Source organism: Lagopus muta, chromosome Z, assembly GCF_023343835.1.
Source record: "Lagopus muta isolate bLagMut1 chromosome Z, bLagMut1 primary, whole genome shotgun sequence".
In the NCBI taxonomy this organism is placed as follows: Eukaryota; Metazoa; Chordata; class Aves; order Galliformes; family Phasianidae; genus Lagopus; species Lagopus muta.
Window position 1 is genome coordinate 42,087,898 of NC_064472.1, and position 15,186 is coordinate 42,103,083.

Below are 15,186 nucleotides of genomic sequence, written 5' to 3' on the forward strand. Positions count from 1 at the left end.
CTCCAGTCCTTTGATCATCTTTGTGGTCCTCCTCTGGACCCACTCCAACAACTCCACTGACTTCATGTCCTGGGAGCCCCAGGCCTGGATACCATTCTCCAGATGTGGCCTTTCAGAGACAGAATAGAGGGGGGGCAACCACCTCCCTGTCACTACTGGTCACCCCTCTTCTGATGCAACTCAGGATACTGTTGACTGCAAATGCATGCTACTGGCTCATATCCACCTTTTCATTCACTGGGGCCCTCACATCCTTCTTCCACAGGGCTCCTCTCAAGGAGTTCTCCCAGTCTGTACACTTATCTGGGATTACTCCAACCCATGTGCAAAATCACACACTTTACTATGTTGAATGTCATTAGGTTGATGCAGGCCCACTTTTTGACCCAAGTCCCTCTCCGTGGCTCTCTTCTAGCATGTCAGCTGCACCACTTGGCTTAGTGTCATTAGTAGACTTGCTGAGGGTGCACTCAAGCCCATCATCAATGTCACTGATAAACATGTTGAAGAACACCAGTCCTAAGACAGATCCCTGGGGGGAAACTGCTCGTCACCAGCCCTCACCTAGACATGGTGCCATTCACCACAACCCTCTGTGGCCTTCCTACCAATTCCTTATTCACCAAATAGTCTACCCCTCAAGTCTATATCTCTCCAATTTAGAGATAAGGATGTGGTGGAGGACCATGTCCAAGGCCTTGCACAAGGCCAGATAGATGACATTGGTCACCTTCCCTCTGTCCACCAGTGTCGTCGCTCCATCATAGGCCACAAGACTGGTCAAGCATGAGGTTCCCTTGCTGGGAGTAGCCAGCTTTCTTCCATGCTCTCCCAAAGTTCAGAATCCTGATCCCACTCTTTGCCAGTCCCACATTCCTCGAGATCACAAACTCAACCAGGGCATGGTTGTTGCAGCCTAGGCTGTCTCAAATGTTAATGCCATTAATGTTCTTTTCTGCATTGATGAGCACTAGGTTCAGCAGCACTTCATCTCTTCTGTCTGGTACTCAAACCAGAAAGTTATTGTCCATAAACCCCAGGAGATCCCTAAATCTCTTGCAGCTTGCTGTTTGGTTTTCCCAGCAGATAACTGAGTGATTTAAATCAAGACAGGTGTCTGTAAACATGATGCCTCCTGCAACTGAAGGAAGAAGGTGCTGTCAGCAGGCTCCTCTTGATTTGGTTGCCTGTGGTAGACCTCTACCAACAGATGTGCTTTATTAGTCCTATCCCTAATTCTAAGCCTCAGGCTCTCAACCTGCTTCTCACCATTTCTCAGAAGGAGCTCCTCACAGTCCATCCAGTCTTTAATGTAATGTTGAGGGCAACTCTGCCCCCCTCCCTGCCTAGCCTATCCTTCTGAAAATGCGATACCCCTCTGCAGTGGTATTCCAGTTATGGGAGTAGTCCTGCCACATTTGTGTTAGCAACTAGATCATAATTTTCCAAGTACTTCACTCATTCCAGCTCCTGTTTCACATGATGCATGCATTTGTCTAAAGGCAATTCAGCTAGGCTTTTTGACACACCACTTTTCTAGAGGGGCCCTCCCTCAAACCTCCAGAAGAAATCTGAAGTTTTCCCCTACTAGTTCCCAGGGGGTCATGAGAAGGTTTCAGATGGGGCGTTGGTAACCTTACCTCATCTGAGCAGTTCCCAAAAGATTACTACAGGACAGTTCATAGGTTTCTCCCCACCATTTCCTGGCATGACAGTAATCTCAGCTTTTCTTTATAAGAACAGTGCTCCAGTTCTTTGATCATCTTTCTGGTCCTCCCCTGGACCCACTCCAAAAGTTCCACGTTTTTCTTTTACTGGTAGCTGCAAACCTGAACACAGTACACCAGATGGAGCCTCACAAGAGCAGAGCAGAGGTGAATGATCACCTTTCTTGCCCTGCTGGCCACCCTTTTGATACAGCCTTTTACAGCCATTTTTAAAGCCTGCAGTAATTCTCATGACTATTGTATCTGATTATTTCTGTAGTTTTGCTGAAATTGTGGGTAGGAGTGGCTCTGTATTTTTTCTAAGTGCAAAGGGTTCCTAAATGACAAAACACTTGAAATAGTTCTTTATAAAAACAGCATGTATAGTGTTTCCACAGGCGTAGAATGAGAATGGAAGAGGGGAGGGGTGTATGTCTCACCAATTATTTTAAGACAAGTTCCATGAAGTTCTGACCTCAGATGTAGTACAAAAAACTTGGACCATCCTGTTTTCAGGGGAGCTGTGCTCATTTGTAAAATGCAAATGCTCATAACCTGAACTGCACCTGAAGTGCTGTCCCTCTTTGCTCAGGAGACCAGTTCTCCTGTTGGCAGTCTCTGAGACCATAGGTACAAACATGGTCTCCACTTGACAGCGGGCTTGCCCCGAGAAAGCAGTGGTGACCCAGACAGAGAGCCTGCCCAGAAATATGGCTGTTCAGGCCTCTGGCTGCAGGGAGTGTCTGAACCTGCTGCTGCCAGGGGAGGGTGACAGGAATTCCACCGGTATGAGCTGCGAGCAGGTGGAAGAGCTGCTTAGCCTGGTGGTGAACATCAGGGAGGAGGTGGAGAGAGGCTAACCATCTGGGAGTGTGAGCAGGAGACCAACTGGTAAAGTGACTCACTGGTGTGCTGAAGCGAAGGATGCAAGGGAGGTACTCCCTGAAAGTGATGGACCCCTTGCCTAGTTACAGTCAGGTTGACCTGACAGATTTTGAGGGTTGGAAGAAAAGTCCCTTCTGAGCGCCATGGATGCACCCCCAGCCTGCCTACCCGGCTTCCCCAAGTTCCCCTAAGCAATAAGTTTGGGGAGCTGGAAATTGAAGGGGAGGTGAGTGAGGAGGTGAGGGAGAATCTGTCTAAGAGGGGACCTAGGGCAAGGTGATCATCCCCATACCTTGAGACTGCTTCTGCCAGGAAAGACAGGAGGGTAACTGTGGTAGACGATTGCCTTCTCAGGGGAGCAGAGGGCTGCATTTGCAGACCTGACCCAACCTGTAGGAAGGGCGCTGCCTCCCTGGGGCCTGGGTCAGCAATATCACCAAAAAATACCTGGGTCTGATAACTGCCCATTCAGGCAGGCACTGATGAAATCACTCAGGGAAGCCTGTGAAATATCAAGTGGTTTCAGGGTTTAGGATGGTTGGTTGAGGAGGAGTGGGAGTGCGAGTGGTATTTTTATATCTCCCGTTTGGGAGTGGTGAGGGATACAGAGTGGGCTGGGAAAACACAGGCTTGATTAAGTGGCTGAAAGGCTGGTGCCACCACAGAAACTTTGGGTTCTTTGACCATGAAGCAGTTTACTCAGCTCTTGTGAGGCCTCATCTGGAGTACTGTGTCCAGGCCCGGGGTCCTCAGCACAAGAAAGACAGAGCTCTTGGAATGGGTCCAGAGGAAGGCCATTGAGATGATCAGAGAGTTGGAGCACCTCTCCTGTGAAGAAAGGTTGAAGGAACTGGCCTTGTTTAGCTTGGAGAAGAGAAGGTTCCAGGGAGACCTCACTGTGGCTTCTGGTACTTGAAGGGAACACATAAACAGGAGGGAGTACAACTGTTTATGAGGGTGGATAGTGATAGGACAAGGGGAAATGGTTTTAAACTATGACAGGGGAGGTTTAGGAGGTTTAGATATTAGGAGGAAGTTTTTCACACAGAGGGGTGGTGTCGTACTGGAACAGTGTAGATGTTGTGTTTGCCCCATCCCTGGAGGCATTCACAGCCAGGCTGGATGTGGGTTCAGGCAGCCTGGTAAGTGTTCCTTCCAGCCTCTACTATTCTGTGGTTCTCTAATTCTGGTGTACCTTGACATAAACAGCATTTTGTTGCAGTCTGTCCACTGATAGAAACAGTTTGTGAGTTTATTTGTTAGGGACTACTTCGTTGCAGTGGGATTTCAGTGGAGACTACTGAAAAATGAATACATGGATCAACTCTGTTACCTTAAATATTTGTTAATTTAAAAGAATCATTATGTTATACCTCTGTCTGGCTTTGCAAATAGTTAGCTAATGTGTCTTGTTTAAATGTTGTAGAAATGAGTGACTGTGCATGAAATGACCTGTAGATGAAATGTCTTCATTTGCGTTGTGTGGTTCATTTACAGGTCCTTCAGCAACTTCTAAATCACTTCTGGAAGAAAAAAGATAAAGTTCTTCTCTTCTCCTTTTCCACAAAGGTGGGCTCCTTATGGCTTTTCTCAGTTGACCACAGCAGTAAGTTCTGAAGTGTAAAGCACTAAGGACATAAACAGCTGTCAGTCATGTTTCCCTTCTGTGGTATGGGAAATGATGGTGGGAGGAAAAGTGTGCTTTACTCCAGAAGCATGCTGAAACATTATGTTATCTCGTGATGAAAATAGTAGTAGTAGAACAGATGTAATGCTCTGCTTCCCTCTGTAGAGCTTTTTATAGTTGTTTTAGTACTTAGATATATATGGCTCATACCAAATTCACTTGATGTATTTTCATTTAGAGCAGTGTCACTGCAGATTATGACAGAAGTATACAACTGTTACATTAGCACTGCAAAGCATAACATTTCCTTAAGTCTCAGCCTTGAGACTAAACTGCTATATCAGTTTGTTCAAGCTTTAATGCTGTTTAATAGGAGCTGGACTAAGACGCTCTGAGATTTTCTTTTTCTGGAATAGTGTGTTTCCTGAAGTGAAACAACCTATAACATAGATTTCTTTAGCTAAATGATAGTATTGTTTAAAAAATTATTAGAATACTGTGAATGATAATTCTGAATCATTTTGTGGCTTGAAGGAAGATTGCAGTATTTAGATGATTTAAACTGTAGTTCAGTGTTCAAGACCGGTCTGACTGCTGGTTACTTGTTTCTTTTACTCCATCCTTATGAGCTCTTGCTTTGCATACCAGTCGGTTTCTGTGTGTTGGCTCTGCTGCTTGTTTACTATACTTAAGTCAGTTTAACTTGTTAATATGGTAGGAAACCGTTCTAAGTTGCTACCAACTTATTTAGGTTAACTGATTCAGCATCACTTAGAGGTAGGGTGAGCAGTCAGGGCTAGAGAATGAGACCGTGGCAGACCCGTGTTAATCACCTTAGAGTGCTATAAAATCACAACAGTAGAGAGTCAAGGATGTTGATTCTGAGATGGAGCAGATTTGCTCTTACTTGTAGTTCTTTATTTATTAGAAAGTACATTTAAGAAACGTGCCTCAAATTATTACATTTAATTGAAAAGAAACCAGTAAGTACTTGATTTCTTTTTTTCCACCCAGTTGCTGGATGTGCTGGAGAAATACTGTATGGCGTCTGGGCTAGATTTCCGAAGACTTGATGGAAATACAAAATCAGAAGATAGGATCAGAATTGTAAGAGAATTCAACAGAGTTCAAGAAATTAACATATGTCTTGTATCTACAATGTAAGAAGACTTAACATAGATTCTTTGTATTTCCCTCTGCCTTTTTGTTACGTAGAAGTTTGGATGCTCTTCATTTTACTTCATGATCCTGTGGGGGATTACTTTTTTGAGAGGGTGAATTGTTTTCTTATCTGCAGGCGAGCATGAACCCACTACTGTGAACTGAGGCATTGCAAATTTCTAGAGACTTCTACCCTTCCTGTCTCCTCTGCTGGTTAAGATCTGAAACAAGCATACTGTCCAAATCACAGTTCCAAATTTCCATTGCTGAGGGAGTTAGAAAACACTCAAATCATATTCCACCAAAGACTTACTTTACTGTAGACAGTCTCACTTTATTGTACCGTAATTGTAGAATGAGCGAGTATAAATGTGTGGTGGCTTCAAACTGAAAGCTAGCTAAACTCCGCTATGGCACATTCTCACTCCTCCCCCTTCACAAGAATAGGGAGAAGATAACACAGGCAAAAAAAAAAAAAAAAAATCATAAGTTGAGATAAAGGTAGTTTAATTACATGAAAAAAAAAAAAAAAACCAACAAAAAGAAACCAAGCAACTGTTTGAGATGAGGATAATTTAATTAAAGAAGAAGAAGGGAGGAGAAAAAAAAAAAAAGCAAATGCTGTGTGGAAGCAAATGGAGAAAACAATTATTCTCTACTTTCTATCAGCAAGTGTTGCATGGTTGCAACTTGGGAATTAGATTGTGAATCCCATAGCAGTTGCTCAGGAGGGGAGATGCTTTCATAACAAGAACTCGCCCTTTTCTCCTTCCCCTTTCCCTCTTTTTGTGTCATGCTAAGCATGTCATTAGCAAGGGTATCTCCCTTTGGTGAGTTTAGATCAGCTGTCTTGGCAATGCTTTCTTTTCCCCTTTTGCTCATCCCCAGCCTTCTGGCTTTTGTGGGGTGGGAGGGTTGCTGAGATTATCTTGAGGCAGTGCCAGCGCTACCCAGCAACAACTAAAACATTGATGCAGTGTCGTTATTGTTCTGAGTAGAAGTGTGAAGCAGAGATGTACCAGATGATTTCCAATTCCAGGTGATGGGGAGGAGCTCTCTCTTCTTTTCTGGGAGGCCAGCCATGAGGGCCTGCTGATAAAGATTGGACTGACTATCTCTCTCTCCCTTCCCATTTATTTTTGGTTTGCTTGATTTATTATTCTTAATTATTCTGTATTAGCTCATTTTAATAAATTAGTTTCTCCTATCTCAGACAGATTTTTTTACTCTTCGTTCCCCTCTTCTCCCAGGAGGAGGGAGTTATCAAAAGATTAACTCTTCAAAACCACAACATAGACCAAAAACCATATAAAATACTATATTGAATTTAAAAATTATGTCATGGTGTTGCTGAAAGTTATTAATCAGGCTCATTAATATATGTCTGTCAAAAATACTTCACACAACAGATTTTTTGATAGAAATGTTTTTACCCATCGAATTTACTTGTAAAATTATAATAGATAAGAATTCCTCTTTGACACAGAGCAATATGTTCTACTGAAATTAATGGAACCGTGATCACAGATATTTGATTTTATTGTTTATTGATTTGTTATTGTTACCTCCATATTTCATCTTATATGAAGTCAAGTACCAGGCAAAGGTATAAAGAACCAAGATAAACTTGTATCTTCCTGCCCAGGGAGAATGTGAGTGGAGCTCCCTGAAACATGCAGTCATGTGTTTATCTGTACTGCTATTTCTGTCATTTGATGAAAGCGTGTGTGTTGGGAGTTACGTAGAAAGGTCCACATTAACCCCATACAAATAGAAGTCAGACACGGTCCTAAAAAACGGTGTAAGGACATGTTAGAACTGTCTTTGGATACCCTCTGAAGCATGTAGGTAGCGTTCTGAGGTGATTTGTGGTGCTGGTCATGCAACTTTGCTTGTAACCTCACTCAGCTACAGATTATGACCATCAGCTTACCTAAGACCTTGGTGAATTCCACTTTGTCCCTGAAGATAGTGAGGAATTACTGCATCTGTGCATTAGAAGACTCACTAGATTGCTCCAAAGCATTGAATTTATGTGGCATACATAGAAGTGTTGAAAGATAAAGTCTGTATAAAACTAAATATCCTATTTAGTTATTTTTATAGTGAGTCTGTTCTACTTGCACTAGGGCTTTTCACTGAAATTTAATTAGAATTCTAGCTCCAAATACTGTGGGTTTTTTTTTTGTTGTTTTTTTTTGTTGGTTTTTTTTTGTGTGTGAGTGTGTGTGTGTGTGAAAGTATTCAGAAAACTATGTTGACTTATTCTTCAGTCTGGCTGCAGAGTTGGGTTGGTAGGTGGGAGTCTAAATTCTGCACTAAAAAAGAAATACACCAAAATTCTGAAACACAGTAAGTTATTTGGAAAAAACACAAAAATTTTTATTCAGTGTTTAAAACCAAGAATACTAGTTTTCCAGAAACCTCCATTAATATTGTCAGGTTTCTATATCCTCCTTTCAGATTTTGTTAACACTACACTAAAGCACACGTGGAAGGGATAAGCCACAACTGTATTTGCATTAAAAAAATATATTCCATGAAAGCCAGGAGATGGTGGGACTCTATTCTGTCTTGGATTCTGTCTCTGTTCATTCACTTCCTTGTAAACTTTACCTCTCCCACTGCTTTAAATAAGCAGAATATAAAGTAGTCTATTAAAAACAGTTGCTTGCTAAATTAAATTGAGTTGGCTTTCTCAGTTTTGCCATATGTAACGGAGAAAATAGCACTTAGGAAATCAGTGCCACTTATGACAGTGTAAGGAGTTGGTGTAGAAGTTAAATACTATTATTTAGGGTGTAGTTGTAGAAGAGCTTTTGTCTTTTTGTAGGAATGTGGATTTTTTTTTTAATACCAGTTGAGCCAGTATAAAAGAATTGACAGTATTTGCTTGTTTTGCAACTGGAAAGTGGGATTTTCTTCACTGTGGTTTCTATCAAATGGTACAGCTGTGTGCATACAAATCAAGTAATTGAGAAGTTTTGTTAGATTCATGAAGAGCATTAAGTGTTTACCTCAGTTTAAGCATATGCTCGAATTCTTTGCTGTCTTGCTGGCTTTACATGTAAGTAAGTCGCAGGGGTTGAATATTTGAGTATGATGTAACTAGTACCTTTGCAACTCTCACCCCACAGTAGTAAATTTTCTTAAATTGATTACTTGTACAAGAACTGCTCATATAACTGTGGGAACAACTGTGTTTTCAACAGTTAATACTGTACAAATAAACTGTCACAAGTCTATTTTTCTACATGCAACTCATTAAAATGGTCATAATGTAGAGAAAGATATATGGTGCTATTTTCAAAACTGTGTGCTGGGATTGAAGGAAATAAAATGTTATGCAGACTCTTAAGTCCCTCTTAATTTAAACTATACTTCTATGTCATGCATCTATAATGTTAACTGGCATTAAAATGGTTATGAATTTCAGTATTCTCAACTGTAGTGGTGGTAATGGCAGTTGGTTGTGACTTGTTAATTCATGTAGTTCACAGTCATCTTGCTACTTGGGTGAGAAGTTGGCATTTCACAATAGTGCTTGTTTATTATCATCTCTCCATTAACACAAAGCTGTACCCCATTATTTTTGTGCTGTTCTATTATGTCAGAGAAGAGTATGCTTGTATGTATGTAATACACTAAAAAAACACTGTTTTTTTCTTTATTTTTGTATCATTTTTATGTTACTAGGGCTGGTGGATTGGGTCTTAATTTTGTTGGTGCCAATGTTGTTATACTCTTTGATCCAACGTGGAACCCAGCAAATGACCTTCAAGCTATTGACAGGTATGTTCTCAAAATGCATAGCTTGGTCTGTGTTCATTTCTTCTGTTTTGTTTATGTAATCTGGTTGTCCAACTAAGATTTTCTTAAAGGAAGGTCTGATTATCCAGTTCATTTTTTTAGCTTTGATATTCTTATTTTTAACCCTGAATTTCATCTTATTTTCTGTTTTCTTTTTATGGGTTTCTGTTTACCTTTTTAGTGGGTTCCAAAAAATATTTTATAGTTATTGTAACTTTCTCTGATCTCTTAAGAGCAAGTGCATATATACATATAGCCAGATGACATTTTTCCTATGTTTTTCAGGGCAAGTATGTTGTAGTTGAGCCTAGTTTGAGTGATGTTACGAATTTCAGATTCTGTTAAGAAAAACATTTGTTTATTTTTTTACCTCAATCCTATGGAGATGAGTCTTTTACCAGCACTCTGAAATTATGCCATTCTGGAACATTTCTAGGAATCTGCATGTTTCTTTTCAGGCTCTGACTACAAGATATTCTCTAGGAGTTTGGGACAAACATTTGAATTGCTGAAATAAAAGAATATTGACAGCCTTCAAAATTCAGTAGATCTATGTTTTTTTCATGAGCAGAAATGAACTTGTTTATATTGTCCCATCCAATTATATAATTCTACTTTCAAGTTTTTCTGATCTTCAAGAGACATTTATGTGCACTCACATATCAGAAATAATTGCTATTAAAAGAGACTGTCTTTGAAGAGTAAGATCACACAGCCATAAAATGGTTTATCCTCTCATGAATTTTTAAAAATGGGGTTTTGAATATAATCTATTAGAAGTCTTAGAATTCGTTATTTAGATACTCTGCTGCATGTTTGTTGGTTGTTTTTATGATGTTGCAACTTGCAAAGTTTTTGAAGAAAGAACAGACTGCTGCAAGTAATCCATGGTATAACTTGTATATGTAATGCAAACGCAGTAATAACTGGTGTAAGACCAGGTGCAGATGAAGGGAAAAAAAAAAAAAAGACTGAAGAAATACTAGAGGTTTTCTCAATAGACAAGTATTGTGGCATTGTGATACAAGACATGAAACCCTTTGCAACTAGATAGACCTGAGAAGAAAAACAGAAAACTACAGAAGAATGAAAAGAGAATAAAATACTGGGAAAATGTGGAGGAAAAGGAAAAAGGCATCTTCTTTTTTTTTTTAAATCGTAAATGATTTAGAGTGTTCCTGTTTTCTTGTAATGGTGATTCTTATTTTACTACATTAGCTCCCTTTTGTTCTTTACTGATTAAAAAATATATATTTTTAATAGTTTTTTAATAATCCACTTCTTTTTGATAATCCATTTTTAATCTTTTTTTTTTTTTAATAATTCACTTTTTCTGCAGAGCTTACAGGATTGGCCAATGCAAAGATGTTAAAGTATTTAGACTGATATCCTTGGGAACTGTGGAGGAGATAATGTACCTACGGCAAGTTTACAAGCAGGTAAAGTTCAGAAACTATTAAAATCAGTATTTAGTGTTGAGGAAAGATAAGTAGTTAAGATACAGAGAGTTGTTAGTAGATTCTGTAGTAGATTTCTGATATAACAGTGAGGTAGAAGACTGTAAAGGTATCTTTACTATTCTTACACTATAAAACCAAGCATGTTCATACTCAACCACCATCTATTGTATCAATATCTGCCAGAGAAATGAAAGCAAAATATCCTTTCTTAGGAATTTCTGCCTTCTTCAACTGAGGATGCATATATGGCATGGATGCCAGGAAATTCTAATGTATTATTGGAATAAACACTTCTGAAATCTCTTGTTTTGCTCTGTTTTAGCAACTTCACTGTGCAGTGGTTGGAAGTGAAAATGCTAAGCGATATTTCGAGGCAGTGCAAGGATCAAAGGAACATCAAGGAGAACTTTTCGGCATCCACAACCTTTTCAAACTTAGGGCTCATGGGTCTTGTCTTACTAAAGACATCCTGGAGGTGTGAAATCTTTCACTTTTGCTTTTCAGTATTTCTTTTATGTTATTTCTTTCCATTTGAAGTATTTTGTCATAATTTCAAATGGAAGCACTTTATAAAACAGAATGTTGAAACTTAAACAGTAATTGTGCCTTACACAGATAGACCTCCTAATTTCTCTCTGATTTACACCAGAAAAACTTCTCTGCATGAAACAAACAATAAAAACTTCATGCATGGATAAGTTTTATTTATCAGTAGCTTAAACTGACCTTTTAAGCAACAGTTCCCATTGCAAAATATTGTTATATTTAAGCAAAAACTGCTTAATAAAATATATTTTATAAGGCTTTATTGTCAGAAAAAAAGTACAGGAAGGAGATGTACAACTGAGACTCTATTTTTTAAAGACTATTGGCCCAGTTCTAGTGCAAATTCAATTTAAGTGTGTGTGTTATATATACTTCTTCCTATTCTGCATCTTTGTTGCAACAAAGTTTCTTCTTGGAATTTTATTCTAGCCTTTTTTCTATCCATCCGCTCTAGTGTTCAGTTCCTATACTATGAGGTTGCTCTGAAAGTAATGCCTCCTATGTTACTTTGTTGGGTCATGATATTAGAGATGGATGTTGGTGTTGTGACAGTAGAAGTTGAACCTTCCCACTGATAGTTTGTTACATTTTTTTGCCACGTGGCAGATTGCAGCAAAGGGGAAGTCTGACAAAATGATGATGTCTGACATGGAAATGCATATGGAGCAAAACTGAATTCAGCTGTAACAGCTGTTCTGCTGTGGAAAAAAAGTGTAAAAACAGAGTATGCATAAGATGCAATTTATGCAGTATGTAAGTTGTCCTGCAATTTATGGGTTGGGTTAAAACAGCAGAAAATTAATTGTCAAAATGCAAAACCTTTTCTGAGGTTTAGTGATTGTGCTTTTAATACTTATACCTCTGTAGTAAAAATTACTTTTTTTTTTTTTTGTAGGCTTTCTTCATTAATTTGAACAGATACTGTTTTAATTATATACGTTTTTTTTTTTATTCTTTTAGAGGGAAGGACAAGTAGAAGCTGGAGTCATGACAGTGACTACTTGGTTAAAAGAAGAACCTCCTCATGGCAGTTCAGAAAATGTGAGATACTTTGTGGGATACAAAGCAGAGCATGAAAATCTGTGTAGTCTAACAGTAGCAGTAATATATTGTTAGGCTGGTAATGCTTTTGTCTGAGGCTGCAGTTGCCATGTTTTACTGTCTGCTTGCCCATTGTCTATCTTTGCATAGTATTAATGTGTGCATCATGAGGTCACTTTTCAAACTTTTAAAAGATGAAAAGATGCAACAAGCTTTGAAAAAAAAAATACTGGTGTGGATTGGAAAAACAAAAGTTGTTTTAGCAGTCAGGAGCATTTTTTTTATTGTTATCTTCATTGTTATTCTGCTTAAGACTTAGATCTTCCAAACTTTCCGCTATCTACCTGGTTTAAGTAATTTTCTTTTTCTTTTGTTTTCAGTGTGAACAACCAGATTATGGAGGAGCTAGAGGTCCTTCAAGCACTAAGGTGCAGTTAGAGAGAGAAGAAACTAATTTTCATGATTATTTTAGTGATGATGATATTCTGGAAATTTCCATGAAAAAAAATAACAGAAAGAAGCCTTGCAGCGCAAATAATTTAATGATAGCAAAGAGACAGCTTTCCTTAGTGCAGTGTGGATTCTCTAACTTGTTGCAGAGAGAAACTGAAGCTACCAAAAGAAGTGGTAGTAATGACTCTTACCATTCAAGTTCTGATGGTCAGGCTGTAAGAACATGTGTCAACAGCAAGTGTGATGATGTTCAGAAATGTGAAAGCTATATGCATATTTTGGAGCACAGGAAAACTGCTCAGTTACCAAATGTAACTGATAAACAAGACATGTATAGAGCAGATTGTCTTGTTTTGTCAGACTCTGAAGAAGAGGTGGACAGAGAAAATGAGGATTTATGCATTTCAAGGCAAAGTGATGTAGTAATGGAAACTGAAAGCAGTTCTGAAGAAAATTGTGATGTCATCTTTCCTACCCAATTTCCAGCAAGCCCCCAAGCAATGCATACTAAAAAAATTGAAATACAGACGACGGAATCTGAAAATTGTGAAGAGTCACTAGAAGAAAAAAATGAGTTTGTACTTAAGGAAGAACGTAGGCAATTTGGATTCCATAGTACCAAATCAAATTTCAGCAAAATCATGTATTTTAAAAACATGAAAAACAGCGCAAGAGGTTTGAAAGGTGCAAGTGACATAAGTGATGAGTCTGATGACATTGAAATTCCCTGTCACTCCGAGTCAGGAAAGTTAAGAACATTCAGCTTCATGAAAGGGAAACAAAGGCATACACAAAGCAGTGCACTAGGCAGATTCTCAAAATCTCTGCCTCAGAAAAAGAAGCCTTGGAGGAAAGAAAGAGGAAGTGATTCTCAGAATGTAGATGAATTTTCATCCTCTGAAGATAACTTACAGGTTGAAAAGATTCATACCCAAGAAAAGAGCTGTAAGTGTAAAAGCCAGAGATGTAGAGTTCAGGTCAGATCTAAAATGCTCCATCCTGTTCAGTATGGAATGCGCTCTATTGCACAGATGACATCTAGCAATTATGATGTGCATAGAAGTTCTACGCATAGAGCTCAGTTTGACCATCAGAATCAAAATGTGGAATCAATGGACAGATATTTAGGTAAATAGTCATTTAACTTCTTGTGTTTTTTTTAATCTTAAATAGTAGTGTCTCTGCTGCAGATTAAGTTCTTCCTTCTATATAGGATTTTGTTAAAATACACTAATAAATGCACTGCTAACTTACTTAGTAATGTCTCTATTGCTCTTTTTACCTGTTAGCTTAACTATTCTATTTTCCAAAGAAATAGGCTTCTCTGTAATATTTTGTTGAATGTTTACTTATCTGTTGAAAGATGCTAAGATGGATGTTTAATTAAGAATTCACAAATTTAAATACTTAAACTGTAAAAGTCTGGACTGGGATGGTTTGGATTTTTTGTTTTCCTAAGTTTTTAATTATATGTGACTTGAGAGTTTGAAGTACCACGTGCAAGATTTCATTTGATTAGTGACTTATCTTTAAACACAAGTAAAGAAAAACTATTTGAACAATAGATGCTTTGAAATTTGTTCTTTATCTAGAGAAGCCCCGTAATGAAATAGCAGCAGCATTGAACTATCTGGATAAAGCTGATGATTGTTATTAAGAGAGCTGAGAAACCTAGTGTTGAATGAAATTGTAACAGAAGTTACAAGTTTCAAATAAAACTTAATTATTAATAATTAATTAATTGCAGTATCTTTCTTGAGTGTAACTGTGTATCTTGAGAGTTTTGGAATAACCAAAATCTTTGATGATCTTTTTCTTCTGATGTATTAGATGGGATTCAAGAAGTAGCGTATATGCACTCAAATCAGAATGTGGTTGGATCAAGCAAGGCTGAGAATCACTTGAGCCGGTGGGCAATGCGAGACGTATTTGAGTTGAAGCAGTTTTCCCAGCTCCCTGCTAATATAGCAGTCTGTAGTGCCAAGGTAAAGATAAATGTTTGGGAAATGTTTTTATTCTATTTGTATCCTCATTTTTCATCATAAAAAGTCTAACAAACTTGTTTGTCTGTTAATGACCACCATGAATGCTCAATGTCACTGGGCTTGGAGAAGGAGGAGGTGGCTCAAATAATGGTCCAATCAATTACCTTTGTGGTTTTTTTTGTTTTGTTTTGTTTTTCACATTAGTCAGCTCTGAAAGAGCAGGGAATTGTGCAGCATAGCATCCTCTGTGTGATTTTTGTGAGAGTAATGGTAGGAGTAAAGACTTGAGTATTTGTAATCAGATTCTGTACCATCTTGATGTGATGTGAAATCTTTAGTTTTAACTGGACCTAGTAAACAAAAATTTCACTTTCCACACCACATCTGGGAATCTCAGTGGCATAGAAAATCAAACATAAGTCAGATTGAAGCTTTTTCTTTTTTTAGGATGGAAACATAGTTGCTATAATGTGTTAAGTTAGTAGTCATTATAGTCTGTCCTTAATGTCTGA

The 15,186-nt window shown here is 38.4% G+C and overlaps 1 protein-coding gene across 4 annotated transcripts in view; it reads left to right on the forward strand.

Moving 5' to 3' along the window:
* The window catches only part of ERCC6L2 (ERCC excision repair 6 like 2), a 56,058-nt gene that overhangs the window by 14,915 nt on the left and 25,957 nt on the right, over nucleotides 1–15,186 (forward strand). Inside the window, exons 10-17 of one of the 4 annotated variants that reach the window (XM_048932122.1) lie at nucleotides 4,089–4,160; nucleotides 5,233–5,378; nucleotides 9,076–9,171; nucleotides 10,529–10,628; nucleotides 10,972–11,124; nucleotides 12,156–12,236; nucleotides 12,617–13,817; nucleotides 14,520–14,674. In XM_048932122.1, the coding sequence (XP_048788079.1) occupies nucleotides 4,089–4,160; nucleotides 5,233–5,378; nucleotides 9,076–9,171; nucleotides 10,529–10,628; nucleotides 10,972–11,124; nucleotides 12,156–12,236; nucleotides 12,617–13,817; nucleotides 14,520–14,674 (2,004 nt within the window). Of the gene's footprint in view, nucleotides 1–4,088; nucleotides 4,161–5,232; nucleotides 5,379–9,075; nucleotides 9,172–10,528; nucleotides 10,629–10,971; nucleotides 11,131–12,155; nucleotides 12,237–12,616; nucleotides 13,818–14,519; nucleotides 14,675–15,186 lie in introns of those variants that run through there. The other 3 variants (XM_048932124.1, XM_048932125.1, XR_007374026.1) reach the window with 3 other exon arrangements.